At 45.4% G+C, this 27,591-nt stretch overlaps 1 protein-coding gene across 1 annotated transcript; it reads right to left on the reverse strand.

The window, feature by feature from the left end:
• Positions 1-405: 405 nt before the first annotated feature.
• Positions 406-27,253, reverse strand: DHX38 (DEAH-box helicase 38). The gene is made up of 26 exons (XM_063437819.1): positions 27,150-27,253; positions 17,890-18,256; positions 17,594-17,760; positions 17,410-17,505; positions 17,150-17,321; positions 14,503-14,621; positions 13,729-13,805; positions 13,484-13,639; positions 13,245-13,406; positions 11,512-11,619; positions 11,308-11,423; positions 11,001-11,138; positions 10,531-10,903; positions 9,639-9,779; positions 9,009-9,119; positions 8,784-8,900; positions 5,936-6,043; positions 5,572-5,684; positions 4,761-4,969; positions 4,513-4,667; positions 4,252-4,407; positions 3,951-4,085; positions 3,726-3,851; positions 2,281-2,376; positions 2,077-2,198; positions 406-629 (listed from the first exon to the last, which is right to left on the reverse strand). The coding sequence occupies exons 2-26, from the start codon at positions 18,186-18,188 to the stop codon at positions 545-547; spliced, it is 3,657 nt and encodes a 1,218-aa protein (XP_063293889.1). The 5' UTR covers positions 18,189-18,256; positions 27,150-27,253; the 3' UTR covers positions 406-544.
• Positions 27,254-27,591: the final 338 nt, after the last annotated feature.

Below are 27,591 nucleotides of genomic sequence, written 5' to 3' on the forward strand. Positions count from 1 at the left end.
CAAACTATGACCTGGCCGTCTGTGTGATGACAATATTCCCTCCGCACACAGCGGAGGCCAAGCCAGAATCCCAGAGCTACACTTCATCCAGTCAGCATTGCAGGGAAATCAATAATCAGCATTTAACAGTTGCCTTTTAGTCAATATACAGCACTTAAATTGGCTTCACGCAGCGGAAGCTGCCGATAAGCCAACTGATCCACTTGTTGTGGGACTGCCTCTGACATTACGACACTCGTTAGGAGTTAATTATCATGTTAACAACAGTCAGTACTGTCTATACTGGATATTATATGCAAATGGGCCCCGATTTAAGAAGCACTCTGAGTCTGTATGTATTTAGCATCATGTTATGTAAAAATAATTATTCCACGTCCAGACCAAAAAAAAACCAAAACGAATACATTATTGCTTAAAAATAACATTATTCCACTTTACAATAAACAAATGACTGAACCCCTTTCCCTCTTAGAACAGAAGCCAAAAAGTCCCAGAAACTGTCACTGGCTTTACCCACGCAGCAATCAGGACACGGGTAAATGGGTCACAGCCCGAAACGTGCAGGGGTGCGTCTTGGGGTTCCAGGATCCACCTGCTCTTTTCTTCCAGGGGTATAAATCTTGGCAGCCCTACAGGGGCAAAATTATAAACAAAGGTTTGACATATATTCTACAACAAGAGAGGCTCTAGAATTCAAATACCGACTGTTATTAGTCAAATGGCATCAACAGCCACGTGGATCTCCAATTCCTGAGATCATTTACCAGATGTGGCTCTAGAAGAAAAAACTCATTTTTATATCAGCCATGGCAGTCCTACATTGGTCCTTCTGGTAACGTCATTTATAGACTTGCCTAAAAATTTGTTTCAGATGGTTTGTCCTCAAAAAATGTTTTTCATCTACAACCAGTCAAATCAATGCGTGTGTGTGGATTTAAAAGGATTTTGAATTGTGACAAAGCCACTAAAATTATGTTTTACACAAGTGTAACAGTTTGGATTTGTCCAGGTGATGCTGCAATCATTTAACAGATCCTAGTTTAAATAAAGATAGTCTTTAAGGGACACTCAATGAAGTGCTGATTAGATCATAATAGGTTTGAGAGTGTCATCCTCCAGTACGTGCCACTTAACAAATACAGAAGTTAATTTATTTTATGATTTGGGGGGGCAATGAACCAAGAATTCTCTTATCATCGATGGCTAATGGTTTGAATTTACTTTCACGTAAACAAGGCTGTAAGCACGGTATTTTTGTCCTAACTAAACCAGACAGTACACGAGAATTGCGGTCTGGCCACCAGATTCATTTAATAAGCAAATGAAAAACAATGCTTAACCCCTTAAGGACACATGACATGTGTGACATGTCATGATTCCCTTTTATTCCAGAAGCTTGGTCCTTAAGGGGTTAAACATGTTGTGTATATAGTAGCCTGACACAGGTGCTCTAAGCATTTTGGTCTTTCAGGGATATTTCCATTTTGTGAACCCTGATCCATACTGTTAGTCTTGCCATGTTATCTGGTCTGAATCCATTTTTCACAGTTATTCAATCTATATTATTCTGACATACATGGGATATAATAGCACAGTCCTAAAACATGGATGCGTGTTAGCTTCGCATGCAGTGTACTTCCAAGCACCAGCAAAACAGGAAAAGAGTTTACAGTATTTTTAGCATTTGCAGATGATTGGTTCACTTTTAACATCCTTCAATATGGCCAAAAAAAACTCAACTATTCACTCAGCAGTAAGGCTGGACATTAATTCAGCACTTGGTGAATAAATCCCGATGTGGTATTAATTATACGTCAGGAATTCTGGATTCGGGGGGCTGGACACTTTTTAAAGGGATATATGAACAGGCACCAAACTCCAATCCATTACCAGTGGCCGTGACTATAAAATCAGCACCGTTAAACAGAACTTGACCCCATATTGCCAGTAGTAAAGAAATAAGCGTGAGACCAGGCAAATATCCCTCCCGATCGCCCACTTTTTTTTTTTTTAAGTTCCCCAATGATGAATCTTTGCAGTTTCGATTTCGTAGTTGGATAATAAAGTTAAACCCACCTCGTACTGCCCAGTGTGCTCTTCTTCTCCTGCTCCTCTCTCCTCGATCGCAACTGTTCCTCAGCCATAATCATCTCCTCCTCCATGATGGACACTTCCTCTTTCGCTCTGCGTCTGTTTTCCTGGAAGGTGAAGGAGCAGTGAGTTAGGGCCTCGGTGCGGACTGTGTGACCATTAGCCAGGAGAGGATATATTAACACTTACCTGTCTGGATTTGCCAGCATGTTTGATGCTGTAGAACATTGGACCCAATTCAGCCAGCCATTCCCCATCCACAGCGGTGACACACTGCATGTACTCCTACAGGAACACAAACATAGCACTTTATAATCAACAGGGTGTAATACAGCCAGCGGGGTCATGGTGGTCAATAATATTAACACTTTCCTACCTAGCAAACACCATGAAAACGTGGTGCCTTTAATCGTTATCCAGATCTAAAAGCAATCAATCGTATTTACACTTTCATTAAAGCAAGTTTGATAATAAAATGTAATCAGACTGCAGTGAACCCAATGGGTATTATATCCAATACAGGAAAGAAAAATGCTGCAAGTCGGATATCCTAGTTGTAAATGTTTACATCAAACAAGGGATAACCAGCCCCATGTTAACCGAGTGATACAGAGAAAGCCTTGAGTATTGAAAGTCTGCCCATCTAAACTGAAGCACAGTTACTTGCTGTAGGTGCCAGGCCTAGATTGTGTGACTACTGAATGGATGTAAGATGATTTTCTAATGACTGAGACTAGGCTTATTAAAATGACAGTATCACGGTTAGTCCAATGTCCAGCCCCCCCCCCCCCCCTGCTCTATACCAACACCTCTGTGGGCTGTGTTTGCCTGGTCAGGGTTGTCTGGACATCAAGTCTTCCTATTTGGTCTCACATTGAAAGTCCTTCCCTGCAGTGTGTAGCATTCATATGCTGCAGGATTGGGAATGTACTAACACTAGGCAGTACTTTGTGTGCTTTCCATTAATAAGAGATGTGTGTCCAACCCTAACTGAACCGACGTGGACCAAAAGAGGAGATGAAATCACGGTTTCCTCTATCACTAAACTCACTGTGGAGTTTGGAACAGTCTGGCTAAAAAAAAACAATGTGATTCCGTTTCAATAGAACACAAAGAGTACAAGTATCAATCATACAGTAATTAGAGTACAAAAATAAAATCTATTTTAATATAACTAGAATATAGATAAATAGCTGATCCATACATTTAATACTCAGAAGAAATAAACTTGCCCCTTAAGAGATTAATACCATATCATGCAAAGCAACTGTGCTGAATTTTCACTATGAGTAAATGCATATTAAAAGCAAGCCTGCATGAACTGCTAAGCCAGAGTGCTTTAGGGGTTGTGTTCCTTTAAATCAGATCAGTGAAACCCCGCAGACTGCTCTCTAGTGGCTATTTAAAAGCATAGCACACTGGGAACGGCTTAAAACAGGATCATTTCAGACAACGGCACATTGTCAGTCATCTTAAAGTAGCTATAAAGGGCAAATTGAAAAGAAAACCAGACTACACAGCCTGATGCCATGTGATCTAATTAATCTGCACCTGGCACAGCTGTCCCTGGAAGTGTGACAAGTATTTACCTCCACTATAGACATCATGTAACCATCACACAATGATCCACTTACCTTTGTGGTCATCACCAGCTCATGGTACACAATATAGTCCGGTGTGTAACCCATTCCAAAGAGGGAGCTTGTTGGGTGCAAATGACATGGCATTCCTGTGCGTACATTCACGTATTCACCAATCCCCTGGGAAAAAGCAGAGATATAAGATTACCAATTTCCAATAGCCCCAACCCTCCCCATATACCGCCCTCCCCCCCCCAGTTAGGGTATTTTTATTTTTACCTTGAGCCTAGCGGCTTGGTGAAAGTAGGCCGCGCAAATGCACTTCCTCACTACATCCCAGTCCGAGCCGCAGGAAGAAAGGGACATCCGCTGGGCCACCATAATGTCTTTCAGCTGTGCACGCACTTCACGAACCTGGAAACACGAGGATTGGTAAGTTACATCATGGACAAAGCAAAGATAGCAGGTAGGTAGGGCACAGACCCACACGTATCTCTTCCACAAACTGGTCGTGAAGTATGTTGTAATGTCACGTTTGGCACACTAACTATTCATTGTAATGGCTGGAGGAGGCACTCACCTTGCGCATGGCCTTGGCATGGATAAAATGTTGGTTGCACCACCCGCTCGAGTAATTGTTGTTTTTCCACTGAAGGAAGACATTTAAAAATGTCAAGTGGTCACTTTCAGGGACAGCAAACTTCTCTCGAACCTGATCACTCTCCTCCTCCCGTCCCTGAAAAAGGTTAGAATGTCATGGATGAGAAATGGCACATATATTTTCCTAGTTACCCCAATATTCTGAATGAAATGGTAAAAACCCTACTGCCCCCAGCAATACCTTAGGACGGTAGAATATAGCTGGCACAGACAGCATAGACACCACGATGAGGATCTCAGAACTGCAGCCCATATCACATGACACAATCAGCATCTTAGAAAGAGCTGGATCCAGTGGAAACTCAACCATGAGGCGGCCGGTCGAGGTGAGAGAACCTGGGGAAAGGGGGAGATGGAGTTAAGGGGTCCAGACAGCTACAGTGATACAATACATAGTAAGCAATGTGTTAAACTGGAGCTTAGCTTTACCTGTATTATCAAGGGCCCCGAGGATCCACAGCTGATACATGGAATTGAGCATATTGTCCTCTGGAGGAGGATCCATAAAATGGAAGAGGAGCAGGTCTTGGACTCCCAGGGATTTGAGCAGTAGAACCACATTAGAAAGATTTGTCCGTTGGATTTCTGGAACCGTAGTACAGAGCAGCTCATTCTTATAGGCGCTCTGAGTATACAGCCTGCCAGGGTGAAAGAACAGTAATTAACAAAACGACATACAAATTGATCCAAAACATAATTCGTTTAGAAGCTGATTAGTGGAAAATGAAGTCTTAGGCTGCCCCTACTTTGTGCTCTCCTATCAGGGTAGAAAGTACAGGATGTCTGTGTGGATTTTCCCATCAGATACTTATTACCATCATGTAGGACCTGGCAGGAAACACACTGCAGACCAGGTTACCGAGAACCCTCCTTCTACGCACTACACCAAGCCTACTCAGAGCCTGGACTGCAGGATACCGCCGCGCACAAACCAATGACTAACAGCGTTATTCACCAACGTGAGAATTCAAGGGTAAAATATCTAAACTGGAAACATCCTCTGAGTCAGCTATGCTTCCAAATAGGCTGCTTTCACCCTAAATGTGAATAAACCTGATAAAGAACAATAGAACGACCAGGAATTAGCGTGAAATCTCAGTGACATCCTGGTCTATACAGATACTGTTAATATTACAACAACATCAATTGAAAGGTGCATGAACTGCTTTTATTAAGTGCTAATAACCACAACAGCTACAGCTGTGCCACAAGCAGGGAGGGTGTAGGATCAGAAACTCACCTGAAGCACTGTCCGGGGCCCGTTCTGCCAGCTCTACCCGAGCGCTGGTTGGCGTTCGCCTGACTGATGGGGTAAATTTGCAAAGCGTCCATGCCGATGCGTGGATTAAACACCTGCAGATGAAACGAACATTGTCGGTGCCAACAGATTTATTAACACACGCTAACCCTACATATCCGCCCAGCACAGAGTGGAGACCAAAGTAAAAGATCCAGATCACTCAGTGTGACAATTTACAAATATAATTTAACCTGCATCAAAATCCACCTGACAAGGTAACTAATCTGTTAGAGCTTATAGACATGGACGGATGACAGACAAGGATGTAAAACACAGAAACCAGAAAAGGATAACATGCACTAACCTTCAGCTTGCAATACCCAGAATCCACCACAAACATGATCCCATCCACTGTGAGAGAGGTCTCTGCAATGTTTGTAGCCACAATGCATTTCCTCACACCATCAGGAGCCTGCAGAGATCAAAAGCAAGATGCATGTTACATTATCAAAACATCGATAGGTCCCCACTTATGGACATCACACATTGTCCTTGTACTTTAAACAATGTATCAAAATTGCATGAAAATTAAAAAAAATATATGTTTCTGTCTCTTATCCAATGCGAACAGTCACCTGGGACATTATTTTCTATTCATTCTGAGTCATAGACAGTGTAGACTTAAACGGGGCAATCAGAACTACTACTTAGGTGCACTGTGTAGGTTAGGTTACAGTTAGTTATACTGGGTGGGTTTGTATTATTAAAGGGACACTCCAGGCTCCCACACATGTTAGATGCACTGTGTAGGTTAGGTTACAGTTCGTTATACTGGGTGGGTTTATATTATTAAAGGGACACTCCAGGCTCCCACACACGTTAGGTGCACTGTGTAGGTTAGGTTACAGTTAGTTATACTGGGTGGGTTTATATTATTAAAGGGACACTCATGGCTCCAACACGTTAGGTGCACTGTGTAGGTTAGGTTACAGTTAGTTATACTGGGTGGGTTTGTATTATTAAAGGGACACTCCAGGCTCCCACACACGTTAGGTGCACTGTGTTGGTTAGGTTACAGTTAGTTATACTGGGTGGGTTTATATTATTAAAGGGACACTCATGGCTCCAACACGTTAGGTGCACTGTGTAGGTTAGGTTACAGTTAGTTATACTGGGTGGGTTTGTATTATTAAAGGGACACTCCAGGCTCCCACACACGTTAGGTGCACTGTGTTGGTTAGGTTACAGTTAGTTATACTGGGTGGGTTTATATTATTAAAGGGACACTCATGGCTCCAACACGTTAGGTGCACTGTGTAGGTTAGGTTACAGTTAGTTATACTGGGTGGGTTTATATTATTAAAGGGACACTCCAGGCTCCCACACACGTTAGATGCACTGTGTTGGTTAGGTTACAGTTAGTTATACTGGGTGGGTTTATATTATTAAAGGGACACTCCAGGCTCCCACACACGTTAGGTGCACTGTGTTGGTTAGGTTACAGTTAGTTATACTGGGTGGGTTTATATTATTAAAGGGACACTCATGGCTCCAACACGTTAGGTGCACTGTGTATGTTAGGTTACAGTTATACTGGGTGGGTTTATATTATTAAAGGGACACTCCAGGCTCCCACACACGTTAGGTGCACTGTGTAGGTTAGGTTACAGTTGGTTATACTGGGTGGGTTTATATTATTAAAGGGACACTCCAGGCTCCCACACACGTTAGGTGCACTGTGTAGGTTAGGTTACAGTTGGTTATACTCGGTGGGTTTATATTATTGAAGGGACACTCCAGGCTCCCACACACGTTAGGTACACTGTGTAGGTTAGGTTAGGTTAGTTAGCTATACTGGGTGGGTTTAAATGATTAAAGGGACGCTCCAGGCTCCCACACACGTTAGATGCACTGTGTAGGTTAGGTTACAGTTAGTTATACTGGGTGGGTTTATATTATTAAAGGGACACTCCAGGCTCCCACGCACATTAGATGCACTGTGTAGGTTAGGTTACAGTTCGTTATACTTGGTGGGTTTATATTAATAAAGAGACACTCCAGGCTCCCACACACGTTAGATGCACTGTGTAGGTTAGGTTACAGTTAGTTATGCTGGGTGGGTTTATATTATTAAAGGGACACTCCAGGCTCCCACACACGTTAGGTGCACTGTGTAGGTTAGGTTACAGTTCGTTATACTGGGTGGGTTTATATTATTAAAGGGACACTGCCTTCTGTATGATTTTTAATCCGATGTACTTGGTTAAAACGTCAGAAAAGAAAGCCTTTGACCCCTGCTCATATTGTAAAACCAAAGCACAGGCCCTAGATCACTAAATAGTCTCACTTGCTAGGCTAAGGGAGTTTTATTTAATATCACTGCCCAAGTTAAATGTCATTGGCTGAAAACACGCATGACATTTCAAACACTGAGAAGTCCCACATTGAGAGGAACGGAGTAAGTAAGGTAAGGTAAATTAGAGTGTGTGGCGCGCCCCAGGACTGCTGCGTGCCCCACAGGGAATGCCATATCCCTGGCTAGATAAGAAGCAGAGAGGGGGGACTAAAACAAAATTAACCCCTTAAGGACCAAACTTCTGGAATAAAAGGGAATCATGACATATCACACATGTCAAGTGTCCTTAAGGGGTTTATAAAAAACATTTTTAAAAAAGCACACATTACAACATGCCTACACAAACACACACTACACAAACACACAATACAAATTCTGACTGGTGTATATTTTGTGCATTTACCTTAAAAAAAAAAGATTTGCAAAAAAATTAAATAATAAACATGTTCAGTTAACAGATTTGTGTAGAAATAGTTAATTTATTTTTCAAAATGGTAAATGTACAGAATATCGCCATCGGTAAGTTATCCGCTATCGGCATGAAAGTTCACAGATTATCGGTATCGGCTCTAAAAAAAAAATCAATCAATATCGGTCAATCCCTAAACCAGAGTAATCTGAATGTACCTTTCCTGGTTAAATACTTGGTTATTATTATGTCTGATGTAATTTTATATACACAATAAATGTGCACATTTTATAGATAACGGTTACTGAATGGGAATTAATCTGAGTGTATGAGAAGCAGTGCCTTATTATGTGAGCTTAGGGTACTGGTAAAACCTGCTCCCTGCTAGCACAGACTGAACGAACGCATTGACCAGCACAGTGCAATGTCTGTCTGATGACCACCTACCTTCTGAAAGATCTTGGCCTGCAGGTCGGAGGGCAGCTGGGAGTAGATTGGAAGCACAGCTAGCTGTGGGGCACTCTCCAACTCTTCCAAGCGTTCGACGATCTGGTCTGATGTTACCTGGAGGTAAAACAGACATTGGAAAGATTGCTTTGTTAAAGTAACATGTAATGGGGGCACAGTGGGAACTACCCATGGGGCTCTGTAAATATTGTAGGAGCTGCTCACCTCAATGTCTTCCTGGCCAGGCATGAAGATCAGAATGTCACCCCCAGCTCCAGAGAGATGGATTTGCAATGCTTGTTTTACAGCAGCTTCCACATAATCCTCCTGGGGCGTCTGCAGAGACGATGCAGAGTGAAATATTTCGATTACAGGAGAAGATGAATACAAAAGGAATAGAGGGTGTTAGAACAGGTGGTGATGGGAGACAAGACAAGATACACACATTGAAAACCATATCTAAGAAACCACTGGGGATCAGCTGGGAGTCCAGCAAGGGGGACGTGGCCGAGGAGGGAAGAAGTAAAAACAGAGTAAGACAAGGACGGCTTGAACAGCACAAACAGCAGTGAGACAGGAAGAAGGAAGGAAAAATAGAGAAAGAGAATAGTTATTTGGGAAAGAAGAAGAGAATATAAGGAAGAGGATAGGGTTAGTGGGAAAAAGTAACTCCAGGCAAAAGGATGAGACACTAAAACTACTGGGAGAAGAATTGTGGACGATTATAAACCGATGAAAGAAATACAGAAAAAGGTACAGACTCAGCGTGGAGACACATGAACATTCAGGGATACAGGGTGAAAGAAGGGGAAGATCCAGTGAGGAAACAAACCAATCACAATATACATCTCTCACCTTGCTGAATAGGATGTCAACAGGGAAAGTCCGTCCCGGAATATGGAAAATAGGGACATTACCAAAAAAAGCAGCAAATTTATCAGAATCCATTGTGGCCGAAGTAACAATTAACTTCAAGTCTGAACGGCGAGTAACCACCTGGAAGAGACAGCATTACAAAGGGTGAGTGGGGTACAGCCAACGTCACAGAACAAGGGGGCGGGGGGGGGGGTGCAGCCAGCGTGTCAGAGCGAAGGAGAGGGGGTGCAGCCAGCGTGTCAGAGCGAAGGAGAGGGGGTGCAGCCAGCGTGTCAGAGCGAAGGAGAGGGGGTGCAGCCAGCGTGTCAGAGCGAAGGAGAGGGGGTGCAGCCAGCGTCCCAGAGCGAAGGAGAGGGGGTGCAGCCAGCGTCCCAGAGCGAAGGAGAGGGGGTGCAGCCAGCGTCCCAGAGCGAAGGAGAGGGGGTGCAGCCAGCGTCCCAGAGCGAAGGAGAGGGGGTGCAGCCAGCGTCACAGAGCGAAGGAGAGGGGGTGCAGCCAGCGTCACAGAGCGAAGGAGAGGGGGTGCAGCCAGCGTCACAGAGCGAAGGAGAGGGGGTGCAGCCAGCGTCACAGAGCGAAGGAGAGGGGGTGCAGCCAGCGTCACAGAGCGAAGGAGAGGGGGTGCAGCGTCACAGAGCGAAGGAGAGGGGGTGCAGCGTCACAGAGCGAAGGAGAGGGGGTGCAGCGTCATAGAGCGAAGGAGAGGGGGTGCAGCGTCACAGAGCGAAGGAGAGGGGGTGCAGCGTCACAGAGCGAAGGAGAGGGGGTGCAGCGTCACAGAGCATGGGGAAGGGACAGCATGAGGGAAGGGACAGCGTCACATAGCAAGTGGGGAGGGAAGCAGCTAGCGTTATAGACTGTGGGTTATTACCTCACGCAACAGTCCAAAAAGCACGTCTGTGTTCAGTGAGCGCTCATGTGCCTCGTCCATGATAACAGCACTATAGTGATCGAGATCGGCTTCACGCAAAGATTCACGCAAAAGGATGCCATCAGTCATGTACTTAATTAGGGTCTTCTCTGAAGTGCAGTCTTCAAATCGGATGGCATAGCCCACCTCCTCCCCGAGGCCAACCTGCATTTCTTCACTGACACGCTTTGCCACAGACATAGCGGCCACCCTACGGGGCTGTGTGCAAGCAATCATTCCATAATCTGTGTACCCATCTTCATGAAGGTACTGCGTCAACTGGGTAGTCTTTCCACTGCCTGTCTCCCCAACAACAATGACAATGCTATTGTCTCTGCAAGTGAGAAAATGTTGGAGTGTGAAATAAGTGAATCCCAAATGGGAATACGCACACGCACGCTCACAAACAGACACAGATACCGACGATTTACCTGATGATTGTAAGCAGCTCCTGCTGCACAGCAAAAATGGGCAGAAACTGCCTCTGCTCCATGAGACTCTTCTTACGGGAGAAATCGCTACTCGCCTCGCTGCGCTCTCGCATGTGATCTGCAAACTTCTGCTCCGTTCTACAAGGAAAAATGCGATCATTAGTCATTGACAAACAAAAATAGAGCAGATTGTTGGTTGCTAGTTATTGACATAAAATACAAAGAATCTTTTATAACAAGAATCAGTATGTTTCTCTCATTGTTTATATGAATTATCATCCCTGGCACAATTTAAACAAACACATACTTGTAATCCACAGCCCCATCTTCCGTAGCTGGCTTTTCAGGCTCGTCCTCCTGTTTCTTGACCCCCATAATGTCCCCAAGCTTTGTCCCGGCCAGTTCCCAGTGCTTGTGCTGTGCCTACGACAGAGATAAACCAGAGTTTAACCGGCACACATGTGGCATCTTAACCACTCTGATGACAACAAATTGCGACTCGGTTCCTTACCTTTTTGCGCTCCTTCTGCTCACGGTGCTTGCGGACCAGCTGGCTGCCTTTGCGAGAGATGATCGCCAGATCAGATGTCGGGTCACGCACGGGAATCACTGGCTCAGGCTGGATGTGTGAAACGTAGAGTTAGAAATACAAATATAAACCCCATACAGCATTTCATGGTATTTCACAAAGCATACAACTCCAGGACATACACAGACACAAACAAAGCAACAGACACAAACATAGAAACAATTTCAGGATATACACAGACACAAACAAAGAAACAACTCCAGGACATATTGTGACAAACTCGCCTGTCCATGCAAGTTTGCCACAAGCTCCTGGAGGAGCCTGCTTGCCAGCCTCCTGCCCACAGACTATGGGCCCTGTAATATTTGTATTTGGACTATATGGTTCGAGAACCTAATAGCCGCACGAACCGGAGACCACCCGGGAGCTTGTTAAGCCTAATTGCTACTTTGTAGCAATTTCCACTTCAGTGTTCTAAGTGTTCGTCTGGGTGGCCACATTTCCTATGGATGACCACGTGGTGGCGGCCATCTTGTTCGCATGAACGCAGGCAGCGGTGTTTGGTCGTCGAGTTCATGGAACTAAAAACGGACACAAACTCCAGGACACCGCTGAACTTCCAGCATCACCTGTGTTCGGTTTTATAACACTGATCTTTATATTACCCTGATCTTCTGGAACTGTTATGGGCAGGAGTCTCGTGTGCAGTCACTCAAATTAGGACTTCCCAGAAATTCTTGAACCCCTGAACTGATCTGGGTGATTTTTGGATATGTTGGTCACCCATATCGGGGCTATCAGGGGATGCAACTTGTGGGGATTTTAGATTTTTTTAAGGTATTTTGGGGATGTCTGAATTGCGGGGTTTTTGCGTCTGGAGATAATTGGGTTAGTTCAGTTCCTGACTCAATTATCTCTCAGGCACAGGGAGGAGTTTGGGACTGGTAACTAGTCCCCTCTCAGGTCCAGAAGAGGGATTATCCTGTTTGTGTGGGAGTGTCAGGGGCGTGCTTAACGGTGTCTGAAATTGTATAAAAGCAGTCCATCTGGCCAGATTAAACATATTCCAGCTTGTACACCCAGAACTATGTGTCGTCTGGTTACTGGGAGGGGAAATGGTTATTCTTTAATCACTGTTCCAGTGGGGAGGATTCAACGTGGAAAGTCCTTGTAAGGACTAGAGCTCCCAGGACTGAGTGTCGTCCAGTGCCTGGGGGTGTCTAGAGCGAATTCCCCATTCGGCTCCAGGAGGGAGCGGTGCCAGGACCCCAGTCAAGCCACGGCGACTGGGGCAGGAGTGCTGAGGTTTGTCCCCTGTTCCAGCTAGGAAGCGGTCCTTGGCGGAGGTACCCAGCCAGGGGTACAGGGATCTCCATTACACATATACAGACACAAACATAGAAACAACTGCAGGACAGACACAGACACAAACATAGAAACAACTCCAGGATATACACAGACACAAACATAGAAACAACTGCAGGACATACACAGACACAAACATAGAAACAACTGCAGGACATACACAGACACAAACATAGAAACAACTCCATGATGTACACAGACACAAACAACACATGTCTACCTATCAGCAAGCCCCACTTAGGATCTATATATCTGCTTTATAGCCACAATTATCCTCTCAGCCATTGCAACTCTCCAACCCAAGCTCTACAGACATATTTCAGGACCAGTTAGAACACAGGCCATTATACCTGCTTAGTAAACACGATGCGTCCATCCAGAAAGGGAGGGACCAGGTTATGGACCAGAAGATGCACTTTAGCTGCATTATCCTCTTCAAAATCATCATCTACTTCCAGCCTCTGGACCACGCCACTGGTGAGCATACGATTAGTTTCCCAGCGCTCGTTATCCTGAAAGAAAGAATTTCGTTTTACACAGAAGAAAGTGCAAACCAATCAGAATAATGACATGTGTGGAAATTATTTACCTCATTAATCTGCCTCCTCTGAGCAGACACTCTCTTGTGGTTCTGTTTCTGCAGGAGCTGCTCTCTCTTCTTCACATATTCCTGAGACGTGGCGCTCAGGGCGTTGTGAGACTCATCAAATCCTTCATCCATCATATACCAGTCTCTGTCAGCTTGCTGGAAGAATAAGAAGCAGATTGTGACCACCAGGGGGCAGGAGAATACCATGATATAAACAGAAGGAGAGTACTTTTTTTTATGCTCACCCTTTGATCATCCTCCCATTGCTGGCGATCGTCCTCTGACATAAAGTTAATTCCGTCCTCCTCTGTGTCCTGCTTCCCTACAGGACAATAGTCATTGTAAACCAAGCACAAAATACAGAACAGTTACACGCACGTATTCAAACTCACTGACAAATCATATCTTTAGGAAAATGTAAACTATGTAGCGTTGTAGAACATGGCTTAATCGCAAAGGGAATGAGACAGACACACACAAACGCAAGGAAAGAGTAGGTCATATATACATTTTTTAAAAAGTGTTACTTTAACCCTTTGTAGCAAGAGGTGAAATGACCTGAGCACCATGGAGGAGCCCCCCCCCCCCCCCCCCCCCCACACCAATTGCAATAACCTCTGTGTGTGGGGGGGGGGGGGAACACTTATTTTTTATACACAAAATTGACTTCAGGCAAGAGTTCTGGGCTGCCAATGTCACATGCGCTGGGGCTGCAACTAACCCCCGGGCACACAATTAAAAATACTTCTGGATGTGCAGTGTTTCAAGCAGACTCATAACACCACGATCACTTCTAAATCACTGAAGTAGTCGTGGTGGTTGGAGTAACCCTTTAACTTTGCTATGGACGAGATCCACAATCAAACTCTTGGCATGTGCTGACCCTCCTTACCATTGACAAAGTTGGCATGTTCAATGTTATGTGGCGGTTTTTAAAACAAGAAACGACTGCAGCTCAACTCCACTAAAATCAAGGCCCTCACGTTGCCATCTCATTTGCCCAATCAACCACTCATTACCTCTTCCCTGTGAGAGCCGCGGGGTGGAACCAAGATGGCGTCTCTCAGATGCCCACTCATTGAACTTGTAGGATGGTGTGGGTAGTGGAGAGTCCTCAGCATACTGGTTCTTCCCAAACCTGCAAAATTAAGAAATCAAGCCAATGACAATGTGCAGAGTGTGGACAGCATGTACCCTGATGGGTGTGGGAAAGGGAGAGGGAGGGAGAGGGGGAGGGGGAGTGTGTAAATCAGAATTCTCAACAGCATTTCAATCATGGTCAACATGCAGATCCCACGGGAGAATACACTTCTTTTAACTTTCATTACTTTTTAAAACCATGAAACACGGATTTATTCACTGCAGTATATTGAAAACTAAAAGGAACACTCCAAGCACCATAACCACTGAAGCATGATTCATATTCTCGGTTTTAAAACAGTCAGGCTGTCTACTACATACATGGAAACAAAAAGGGGGAGATATATGTAGGGACTTTTCATTAAACCTGAGTTATAGTAAATTGAGGCAAAATTAGTGGATTTTGAAAACATTTCTTCAACTCCGATATAGTGTATAGCGTAACAATTAGCTGCTGTAGTTGTTATGGTGTCAGGAGTGCCCAGGTGACAGTTTGGTAACCGTGTGACTAATTACCTGGAGTCTGGCACGGCTCCACGCGAGAAGCAGTCTGCCTGATATAAGTCTGTTGTGGCAGGGCATTTTTTATATTTTTAATTTTCCCTTTACTTATGCCCCTTTTATACTCCTCTCTTCTCTACTTATTATTATTATTATATTATATTATATTATATTATATATTTTCTTCTTTGTTCCAGATCTTAAAGGGACACAATAGTCACCAGAACAACTACAGCTTATTGAATTTGTTCTGGTGAGTAGAATCATTACCTTCAGGGTTTTTGGTGTAAACACTGCATTTTCAGAGAAAATGCAGTGTTTACATTACAGCCTAGTGATAACTCCACTGGCCACTCCTCAGATAGCTGTTGGAGATCCTAAAATGCACCCAAACATTCAGTATCTCCTCCCTCTGCATGCAGACACTGAACTTTCCTCATAGAGATTCATTGATTCAATTCATCTCTATGAGGAGATGCTGATTGGCCAGGGCTGTGTTTGAATCATGGTGGCTTTGCCCCTGATATGCCTCCTTGTCAGTCTCAGCCAATCCTATGAGGAAGCATTGTGATTGGATCAGGCTATCACTTCTGATGATGTCAGCAGACTGCTTGTTTTTCTGAGGCAAACATCATGCAGATCTACAGCTTCAGGCTTGAATACAATAAGACTTTTCTATATTTATGGAGGCATGAGGGACCCAGGGGGGCTAGATGGTGGTTTTAACACTATAGGGTCAGGAATACATGTTTGTGTTCCTGACCCTATAGTGATTCTTTAAAACAGATTGTTGTTTTTTTTTTTTTTTTTTTTAAATAATTAGTATTTTTGAAGTTTTAATTAAGGAAAAGTAGAAACACTAAATGTTGTGGGGGGGGGGAGAGCTGGAGGGAGGGACACAACCTGTGGGACAGATTATAGCAAAATATAGGGACAAAAAATATATATATATTAATCCAAAAGCTAATCCTGCAAAGTTTCTCCCAGGCTGACCCAGGTCTGTCAGTCTGATTGTCCAAATCTCCTGCTACAAGCTTCTCTTAGCACTCCTGAGCTAAAGCGGCTCAGCCTGGTGGACTCCGGTTAGAAGTCAAGGTGTTACCAAACGGTTATTAATCCCACTGAGGGCTATCCCGGAGTAGAAGAAATTTTACAAATTGCCTATTTTTTGAATAAAGCCCATATATCTCCCCAAATGTGTTTGCACACATGGAGCAGACAGCCTGATTTTTAGGATGGCTACAATGTGAAATTATAGTGCTGCCATCCTAATCTGTAAATATTTGATTTAGTAGCATGTTTAAGGAGCCAGAATTCCCTAAAAAGCAAAGCCACTTAGACTTTGACTGCAAAGAGTTTTTGGTTTCCTTCTGACAATTAGCTCTACATTGGTTTTCTTTGCGCAGAAATAAAATGATATAACGTATTAAAAAAAGTAATGGGGAATTGGATTATTAATATGCATTATTTATTCCCATGTAAAAACATCTTGTCTAAGCTATGCAGGATCTCTAAATTACGGACCTGCTTGATGCCTTTTTAATACGGTCTCAGATTTGAAAACCAATTATAACAAGAATAAAACCGTGAAAGTCTTTAAAAAAGCGGACCTACGTTGGCAAAGACCCTCTTCCTTTTGAACGCGTGCCAGGATATACAGTCACGTACCTAGGATTTATCTTATCAGCTCTCGGCAAACCACCAAGGAAATACCGAACCCTTTCTAGCAGAAACTAAACATCTAATCGTCTATCAATTTGGGGAATGCCATTTATTCACAATGATTTTATCCCAACAATATTATACCATTTTTAACTAAACACTATGGGCCTCCAATTAATTAATCTAACCTTTGATTCTTACATTTACTCATATATTTAAAAAAAAAAAAAACGAGCCCACACTCGGTACCCATCCTTTTTAATTGTAAATAAATGCATTTGTTTAGGAGTTCATGGTTATCTGCTCAGTCTGTTTGTATTTTGTCACTGCATCCACGTGCACTCTCCAATCCTTTTTACTTACCGTTCCCTCCTTGAGCTCTCACGTTCACTACGTTCACTACGTTCACTGCGGTGACTGCGCTCAGAGTCTCTGTTTGATGGCGTTGGAGAGGGAGACTCCCAGTGAGAGCGCTGAGCGCCTCCGTACCCACTGTCATCCTCTTCCCATCCAGAGCGAGAGGGTGTGGAGGCGTCTGCATAGCAATAAAGGGGGATATGTTATTGGCACACAGTAAGAGCAATGTAAAATGGTTCATAATTAAGAGACCCCGAATGACATACCTCTGGGTCGGTGCCTTGGACTTTCAGGTTCACAACGTCTCGAACTCCTCTCAGAACCGCTGTCTCTCTCCGACCGGCTACGTCTGCTGCGATCATCTGTCAGAGGGATAGATTTGAATGTTATGCCATAAAACAGCAAAATGTGAAAACTTTAGATCAATTCCTTGTCAGGGCTTTAGGGTACCTCTATCTCTACTGCTGCGTTCCTTCCTGCGCGGTCGATCATCCTTGGACGATGCATACACTCCATGCTCTCTCCTATCACGCTCTCTCTGTCGGCTCCGGGCTAGGTATTCTTCATTAACCCCTCCTGTATACGAAGGAGTCTCCACACGTGCGGTTCTGTAATGCCTGCAATAACAAAATGTAATCCACGTCATTCATTCTTTAACCAAGGGAGAGATGCACACCATCATCACGTTTGTACTCATAAAACAATTATCAAGTAAGCTTTATTATGACTCGATCACCATGGCTTACCTGTCCCCGTGAACTCCCCTGCTAACCCGGTCACCGTTCCCTTCGGGGGTTCTTTCTTTCCCTTCCCAGTCTCTAGAGCTGACCTTGGACTTCTTATCACCTTCCTGTCGCTCCTTTTCTTCACGTTCTTTCCTCTTCTGTGCAGCAAGTAGGTCCAAGCCGAGAAGGGATGAGCGGGGAGCTGGTGTTTTAAACACATGCTGCTCACTGCTCGGGCTCATCTTCTTCACGACCAGACCTCCTTCCTGCATGGAGGGATCAGTGCCCTCAAGCCTATGCAAAGACAAATCTTCGTCCATGGCAGCGGTGGTCAGAAAGTCTCCTTGTCCAGCACAGGTCTTACTACTGCCCAATGTATGCAGGATTCCTGGAATGGTAAAAAAATAAAATAAAAAAATAAACTTCTATCAACTTGAACAATTCGCAAACTTCCAAAAGGTGGAACGGTCAAGGAGTGAACAAAAATGTCACTGAGTCACAGACAAAAAGCAGAGAAATTTTATTGGGCCTTTGGGAGCTACTTAACTGTTATAGCTGTGCCTCACAACCTGTGTGCTATATATCCAGCTACATATCATATACATCCCAATTTACAGCACAATGGAATTTGCTGGCGCTATATAAATAACAGAAAAAAAACAAGAAATAAAACACATTGTTTTAGCTACCCTCCTGTTTCCTATCTTGTGGGAGCAGGACGGTGGCTTCCCTGGTATCCATCTGGACTGTATACACATAATAATGGGGCTGGCTGTGGCTGATGGGAGTGGGCTTCCGCTGGTCCAGACTCCCCCTACTGTCCCCAGTGAAGTAAACAGTGATTACTTCCTACCATCCTACCAGCACTGAGGTTGCACAGGGGAATGGGCAGCCGGCCGGCTCTGCGGAATGGGGCCGGACAGAGAACATTGCTGTCTTTACCTGGTGCCCTGACAGCTTGTCATTCCCCTGTACGGCCTCACTTTTGTTTCTGTAGCGGGACCGCCGTTAAACTGTGAATTGACCGGGTTGTTCTGTGATGTGTATTATGGTCTTAGCACCCCTTTCGTGTATTTTCCCTATCAGTCATGTATTTCACTCTGTGTTCGTCTGAGCTGCGTGCTCCCAATTCGGGAGTGCCACCACGAAGGGACTCCATTCACCTCCCAAACGGGCCCCACCACGAAGTCTCATTTAGAATGTTGATACAGAACGCTCTACCACAAACAGCACGACGAGGATGTCCCCACCAATCTCAGGGACCCCCAGAACGGTAAATCACGAACAGCCTCCTTTTGCGGGGTCCCTGTATAAACCCAGCAAGGGACGTGTCTCCTTTCGGAAAGCGAATGCTCCCCTCCGGCGCCAGTCGTGTGTCTCTCCTGGGTGGCAGCCTTCGCGGGTCAGTTCCCAATGAGGACCTCCTCAGCACCCATTGGAATGTTCACACCAATCAATTAGAACGTTGGCAACTCGCAACATAGTGTGAAACCGCAAGGGAAGTGTAAGGAAACCTAGTATATTCAATACTCATTCGTTAGTCTCCTTGCGAACGGCCAGAGCATCAGTGATTATAACTCTCCGTTCGGCAGATACAATAAACGATTCCCATACGAATGCAATAGCTTTACCAGACGATTCCCTTAGTAAAGCATACAAATACCCAAACATCAGCCGGAGTCTAGAAGAAAGGAGCAACAGAACTGGCTTTTAATTATCACACACTGGCTTTTATGGAAGTCCCCGTGCATCCCACAGGGAGGTACATGGTACATCCAATCATTGACAAGGAAAACATAAAACACTCCCAAGTACAAACATACAATTCCCTCCCCTAGTCCTGGAGATAATCAAGTCGGATAAAGTAGTAACTTCATTATCTTCAGACAGTTTTACCCAATATTTAGAACACCCCTTTATGCATATGGTTTCCCCACAAATAATACGTCCCCTGATAGCCCCGATCTGGGTGACCAACATATTCAAATTCAAATTTCACCCAGATCGGTTCAGGGGTTCTCAAAAAAGTATGGAAGTCTTTCGTGACCGGCTAACCGCGATGTTGCTGCCCAAAACAGTTCCACGAGTTTGGGTAGTTTTGCCGGTCTATTACGTAAAGTTGCAAATACCGAATAATTCCACGAACGGTTCCCCCTGGCTCTTCGCAGCGATTGTTCCCCTCATACGAATGAACAAAGGTACCAAACAGCGCTCTCCTAGCTGCTCGGGAAATAAAGATCCAGCGTTCGTATGTTGGGACCAGTGTTCGGGAAGTCGAGTGTCCGATTTTAGTTCCAGACACTCGGCGACCAAGTCCCGCCGCACAGGTAGAGGGTTCAATTGAGGCATACTTTGAAGTTAACGAGCCAGGGGGGTGGTCTCTGTTCGGTAGTTACATCTACCGGATGAAAAAGGGGAGAAATAGAGGGATTTTTTTCACAGGAAGTAATTAATGAGTGCTCCTCTGGTGTCATGGCTCTCCGCTTGTGTCAGCGTGGCTGCATATAAACTAGATAGCCACACCAACAGAATCGTTTCAAACTAACCTTGGTCGCAGCGGGCAACTGCCTGATCTCCCTCTGTTTCGGTCCCCAGTGGGTGCGACGTTGGTAGGAACGCCGGCCGCTGCTCGAGGATTTTATAATAAACTTGCCTTCGGCCACATTAAAGATGGCGCCAACGTGCGTGCGAAGTCACGTCACAGACGTGCATGCTTTGGGGTCAGAGGTCGGAGACAGCCAATTACAGCCTAAAGAGGGTTATTTAAACCCAAATTACCTTTTTGCCAGTGCAGTGTCATGGTTTCCACTGGCTAGTTATCCGAGAGTGTGTTCCTGATCGTGTTTTTTCTGGTATTTGACTTTGCTGATTTCTGACCTCGGCGAGTATTTTGACTATTCTTGGTTACGTTATGTCCAGCCATTCTAAGGTCCGGTTAGAAGTTTTCCTTAGTCTTTAGGTGTGATACAATTCTGCGTGCTGGATCAACTATAATCCTGACATCTGTGTGGCCGCCGTTCGTACAGACTGGCGCCGGAGGGGAGCATTCGCTTTCCGAAATGAGACACGTCCCTTGCTGGGTTTATACAGGGACCCCGCAAAAGGAGGCTGTTCGTGATTTAACATTCTGGGGGTCCCTGAGATTGGTGGGGACATCCTATAGGGACAATGGTGGAGGTTGGCGGGCTCTCTGTGGCCGGAGGTTTCACGCACTACGACCCCCAGATACAAAGACTTCTTGAAAGAAGACCAATGGGAGGGCCCTGGGAGGGGACACTAAGTGGAGCGATCATGGAACAAAGGTTCCGCTTCCTTTAGGGGACCCCTGGGAGTGGGAGGGCCCTGGGAGGGGACACAGTGGCGGGAACTATGGACAAAGTGACTGGGGTTCCGGTTCCTTTAAACTAGGGGGAGGGGACATTGTCTTCAAGTGTGATCCACCCCTTGGGGAAAGTATAAAGTCGAGTGGAGCCAAAAAAACTGTTGTTGTACCCCTGGAACTGTGTGTCGTCCAGTTACTGGGGGAGTAAATGGGTCTCTTCATTCATTAATACCGGAGGTAACCAGCCGGGTAACCCAAGGTCCGCTACATAGCCCTAACCACACCTCCCCTGGCTGTCACTCAAACGGTCTGCATGAAAAAGGTTTAATTTTAAATAAGATGTTAACTTGCTTTAGAAGCATTCATCTCCTGCTCTGTAATTTCAACTTTCATTACATATAGGAGACGTCTGCAGGGTCTAGAAGTCTTTTAAAAGAGCAGGATGTAAAAAAAAAAAAAAAAATCTAAATTAAACATATGTACAATAAAAGTGTAAACATTAGATACCATGCTACAGGATGCTTTTAACAATTCTGTTACTAGCCCCTAGATAGAGTACAGAGTAGAGATATTGCTGGTGCATGATTTACACACCAAAACTACTTCATTCACCAAAACCTAATCTGGTGCCTAGAATATCCTTTTAAATTTACAGCTATAGATTCCAATCAGTCTGTACATTTGTACACAGACTGGCGACATTCATTCTATATGTAAACAAAGGGAAACACAGTCTTAGCCTGGCGCATATATATATATACACACAGCTAGAGATCTCACTCAGTCTAAATACACACAGAGAGGTAAACACAGAGCGAGCCGGGCTCTCTCTCTCTCTCTCTCTCTCTCTCTCTCTCTCTCTCTCTCTATCTATCTATCTATACACATATACACATACACAGCTAGAGATCTCACTCAGTCTATATACAGAGAGCCGGGCTCTATATATACAGCTAGAGATCTCACTCAGTCTATATACAGAGAGCCAGGCTCTATATATACAGCTAGAGATCTCACTCAGTCTGTATACAGAGAGCCGGGCTCTATATATACAGCTAGAGATCTCACTCAGTCTATATACAGAGAGCCGGGCTCTATATATACAGCTAGAGATCTCACTCAGTCTATATATAGAGAGCCGGGCTCTCTTTATATACAGCTAGAGATCTCACTCAGTCTATATACAGAGAGCCGGGCTCTATATATACAGCTAGAGATCTCACTCAGTCTATATACACACAGAGAGGTAAACACAGAGCGAGCCGGGCTCTATATATACAGCTAGAGATCTCACTCAGTCTGTATACAGAGAGCCGGGCTCTATATATACAGCTAGAGATCTCACTCAGTCTATATACAGAGAGCCGGGCTCTATATATACAGCTAGAGATCTCACTCAGTCTATATATAGAGAGCCGGGCTCTCTTTATATACAGCTAGAGATCTCACTCAGTCTATATACAGAGAGCCGGGCTCTATATATACAGCTAGAGATCTCACTCAGTCTATATACACACAGAGAGGTAAACACAGAGCGAGCCGGGCTCTATATATACAGCTAGAGATCTCACTCAGTCTATATACAGAGAGCCAGGCTCTATATATACAGCTAGAGATCTCACTCGGTCTATATACACACAGAGAGGTAAACACAGAGCGAGCCGGGCTCTATATATACAGCTAGAGATCTCACTCAGTCTATATACAGAGAGCCGGGCTCTATATATACAGCTAGAGATCTCACTCAGTCTATATACAGAGAGCCGGGCTCTATATATACAGCTAGAGATCTCACTCAGTCTATATACACACAGAGTTAAACACAGAGCGAGCCGGGCTCTATATATACAGCTAGAGATCTCACTCAGTCTATATACACACAGAGAGGTAAACACAGAGCGAGCCGGGCTCTATATATACAGCTAGAGATCTCACTCAGTCTATATACAGAGAGCCAGGCTCTATATATACAGCTAGAGATCTCACTCGGTCTATATACACACAGAGAGGTAAACACAGAGCGAGCCGGGCTCTATATATACAGCTAGAGATCTCACTCAGTCTATATACAGAGAGCCGGGCTCTATATATACAGCTAGAGATCTCACTCAGTCTATATACAGAGAGCCGGGCTCTATATATACAGCTAGAGATCTCACTCAGTCTATATACACACAGAGTTAAACACAGAGCGAGCCGGGCTCTATATATACAGCTAGAGATCTCACTCAGTCTATATACTCACAGAGAGGTAAATACAGAGCGAGCCGGGCTCTATATATATACAGCAAGAGATCTCACTCAGTCTATATACACACAGAGAGGTAAATACAGAGCGAGCCGGGCTCTATATATACAGCTAGAGATCTCACTCAGTCTATATACACACAGAGAGGTAAACACAGAGCGAGCCGGGCTCTATATATACAGCTAGAGATCTCACTCAGTCTATATACAGAGAGCCAGGCTCTATATATACAGCTAGAGATCTCACTCGGTCTATATACACACAGAGAGGTAAACACAGAGCGAGCCGGGCTCTATATATACAGCTAGAGATCTCACTCAGTCTATATACAGAGAGCCGGGCTCTATATATACAGCTAGAGATCTCACTCAGTCTATATACAGAGAGCCGGGCTCTATATATACAGCTAGAGATCTCACTCAGTCTATATACACACAGAGTTAAACACAGAGCGAGCCGGGCTCTATATATACAGCTAGAGATCTCACTCAGTCTATATACTCACAGAGAGGTAAATACAGAGCGAGCCGGGCTCTATATATATACAGCAAGAGATCTCACTCAGTCTATATACACACAGAGAGGTAAATACAGAGCGAGCCGGGCTCTATATATACAGCTAGAGATCTCACTCAGTCTATATACAGAGAGCCGGGCTCTATATATACAGCTAGAGAGCTCACTCAGTCTATATACACACAGAGAAGTAAACACAGAGCAAGCCGGGCTCTATATATACAGCTAGAGATCTCACTCAGTCTATATACACACAGAGAGGTAAATACAGAGCGAGCCGGGCTCTATATATACAGCTAGAGATATCAGTCTATATACACACAAAGAGGTAAACACAGAGCGAGCCGGGCTCTATATATACACAGCTAGAGATCTCAGTCTATATACACACAGAGAGGTAAATACAGAGCGAGCCGGGCTCTATATATACAGCTAGAGATCTCACTCAGTCTATATACAGACAGAGAGGTAAACACAGAGCGAGCCGGGCTCTATATATACAGCTAGAGATCTCACTCAGTCTATATACACACAGAGAGATAAACACAGAGCGAGCCGGGCTCTATATATACAGCTAGAGATCTCACTCAGTCTATATACACACAGAGAGGTAAACACAGAGCGAGCCGGGCTCTATATATACAGCTAGAGATCTCACTCAGTCTATATACAGAGAGCCGGGCTCTATATATACAGCTAGAGATCTCACTCAGTCTATATACAGAGAGCCGGGCTCTATATATACAGCTAGAGATCTCACTCAGTCTATATACACACAGAGAGTTAAACACAGAGCGAGCCGGGCTCTATATATACACATCTAGAGATCTCACTCAGTCTATATACAGAGAGCCAGGCTCTATATATACAGCTAGAGATCTCACTCAGTCTATATACACACAGAGAGGTAAACACAGAGCGAGCCGGGCTATATTTACAGCTAGAGATCTCACTCAGTCTATATACAGAGAGCCGGGCTCTACATATACAGCTAGAGATCTCACTCAGTCTATATACACACAGAGAGGTAAACACAGAGCGAGCCGGGCTATATATACAGCTAGAGATCTCACTCAGTCTATATACAGAGAGCCGGGCTCTATATATACAGCTAGAGATCTCACTCAATCTATATACACACAGAGAGGTAAACAGAGCGAGCCGGGCTCTATATACACAGCTATCGGTCTGTATACACACAGAGAGGCTCGATATATGGCTATCGGTCTGTATACACACAGAGAGGCTCGATATACGGCTATCGGTCTGTATACACACAGAGAGGCTCGATATACGGCTATCGGTCTGTATACACACAGAGAGGCTCGATATACGGCTATCGGTCTGTATACACACAGAGAGGCTCGATATACGGCTATCGGTCTGTATACACACAGAGAGGCTCGATATACGGCTATCGGTCTGTATACACACAGAGAGGCTCGATATACGGCTATCGGTCTGTATACACACAGAGAGGCTCTACACCCGGCTATCGGTCTGTATACACACAGAGAGGCTCTACACCCGGCTATCGGTCTGTATACACACAGAGAGGCTCTACACCCGGCTATCGGTCTGTATACACACAGAGAGGCTCTACACCCGGCTATCGGTCTGTATACACACAGAGAGGCTCTACACCCGGCTATCGGTCTGTATACACACAGAGAGGCTCTACACCCGGCTATCGGTCTGTATACACACAGAGAGGCTCTACACCCGGCTATCGGTCTGTATACACACAGAGAGGCTCTACACCCGGCTATCGCTCTGTATACACACAGAGAGGCTCTACACCCGGCTATCGCTCTGTATACACACAGAGAGGCTCTACACCCGGCTATCGCTCTGTATACACACAGAGAGGCTCTACACCCGGCTATCGCTCTGTATACACACAGAGAGGCTCTACACCCGGCTATCGCTCTGTATACACACAGAGAGGCTCTACACCCGGCTATCGCTCTGTATACACACAGAGAGGCTCTACACCCGGCTATCGCTCTGTATACACACAGAGAGGCTCTACACCCGGCTATCGCTCTGTATACACACAGAGAGGCTCTACACCCGGCTATCGCTCTGTATACACACAGAGAGGCTCTACACCCGGCTATCGCTCTGTATACACACAGAGAGGCTCTACACCCGGCTATCGCTCTGTATACACACAGAGAGGCTCTACACCCGGCTATCGGTCTGTATACACACAGAGAGGCTCTACACCCGGCTATCGGTCTGTATACACACAGAGAGGCTCTACACCCGGCTATCGGTCTGTATACACACAGAGAGGCTCTACACCCGGCTATCGCTCTGTATACACACAGAGAGGCTCTACACCCGGCTATCGGTCTGTATACACACAGAGAGGCTCTACACCCGGCTATCGGTCTGTATACACACAGAGAGGCTCGATATACGGCTATCGGTCTGTATACACACAGAGAGGCTCGATATACGGCTATCGGTCTGTATACACACAGAGAGGCTCTACACCCGGCTATCGCTCTGTATACACACAGAGAGGCTCTACACCCGGCTATCGCTCTGTATACACACAGAGAGGCTCTACACCCGGCTAGAGGCCTCTACACCCGGCTAGAGGCCTCTACACCCGGCCAGAGGCCTCTACACCCGGCCAGAGGCCTCTACACCCGGCCAGAGGCCTCTACACCCGGCCAGAGGCCTCTACACCCGGCCAGAGGCCTCTACACCCGGCCAGAGGCCTCTACACCCGGCCAGAGGCCTCTACACCCGGCCAGAGGTCTCTACACCCGGCCAGAGGTCTCTACACCCGGCCAGAGGTCTCTACACCCGGCCAGAGGTCTCTACACCCGGCCAGAGGTCTCTACACCCGGCCAGAGGTCTCTACACCCGGCCAGAGGTCTCTACACCCGGCCAGAGGTCTCTACACCCGGCCAGAGGTCTCTACACCCGGCCAGAGGTCTCTACACCCGGCCAGAGGTCTCTACACCCGGCCAGAGGTCTCTACACCCGGCCAGCGGTCTCTACACCCGGCCAGCGGTCTGTATACACGGCCAGCGGTCTCTACACCCGGCTATCGGTCTGTATACACGGCTATCGGTCTGTACACCCGGCTATCGGTCTCTATACACACAGAGGGGGACACTCGGGCTGTTTCCGGGTCTCCCGGTAGATACAATCAGTAAACATAGTAAATGCTCTTACTTCATTCCGTGGGCGCCGCCATTATCCCAGAATCCCCCCCCGGTGACGTCAATAAACTTTATTAACCCAGACACGAACAACCTACTTCCTGTTCCGGCTGGGGGCAGGAGGGGGAGAGACAGGGAGACCTTACAGCTGCTGGCAGGAGCACAGCCCAAAGGGAACTCTCACAGCTGGCTTAGAACTACAAGTCCCGTGATGCTCTGCAGCTTTCATGGTTTATCACAATAGCAAGGCATCATGGGAGATGTGGTTCTGGTAAAGCTTCCTGGTTAGCAAGGCATCATGGGAGATGTGGTTCTGGTAAAGCTTCCTGGTTAGCAAAGCATCATGGGAGATGTGGTTCTGGTAAAGCTTCCTGGTTAGCAAAGCATCATGGGAAATGTGGTTCTGTTAAAGCTTCCTGGTTAGCAAAGCATCATGGGAGATGTGGTTCTGGTAA

Source organism: Pelobates fuscus, chromosome 12 (assembly GCF_036172605.1).
Source record: "Pelobates fuscus isolate aPelFus1 chromosome 12, aPelFus1.pri, whole genome shotgun sequence".
In the NCBI taxonomy this organism is placed as follows: domain Eukaryota; kingdom Metazoa; phylum Chordata; class Amphibia; order Anura; family Pelobatidae; genus Pelobates; species Pelobates fuscus.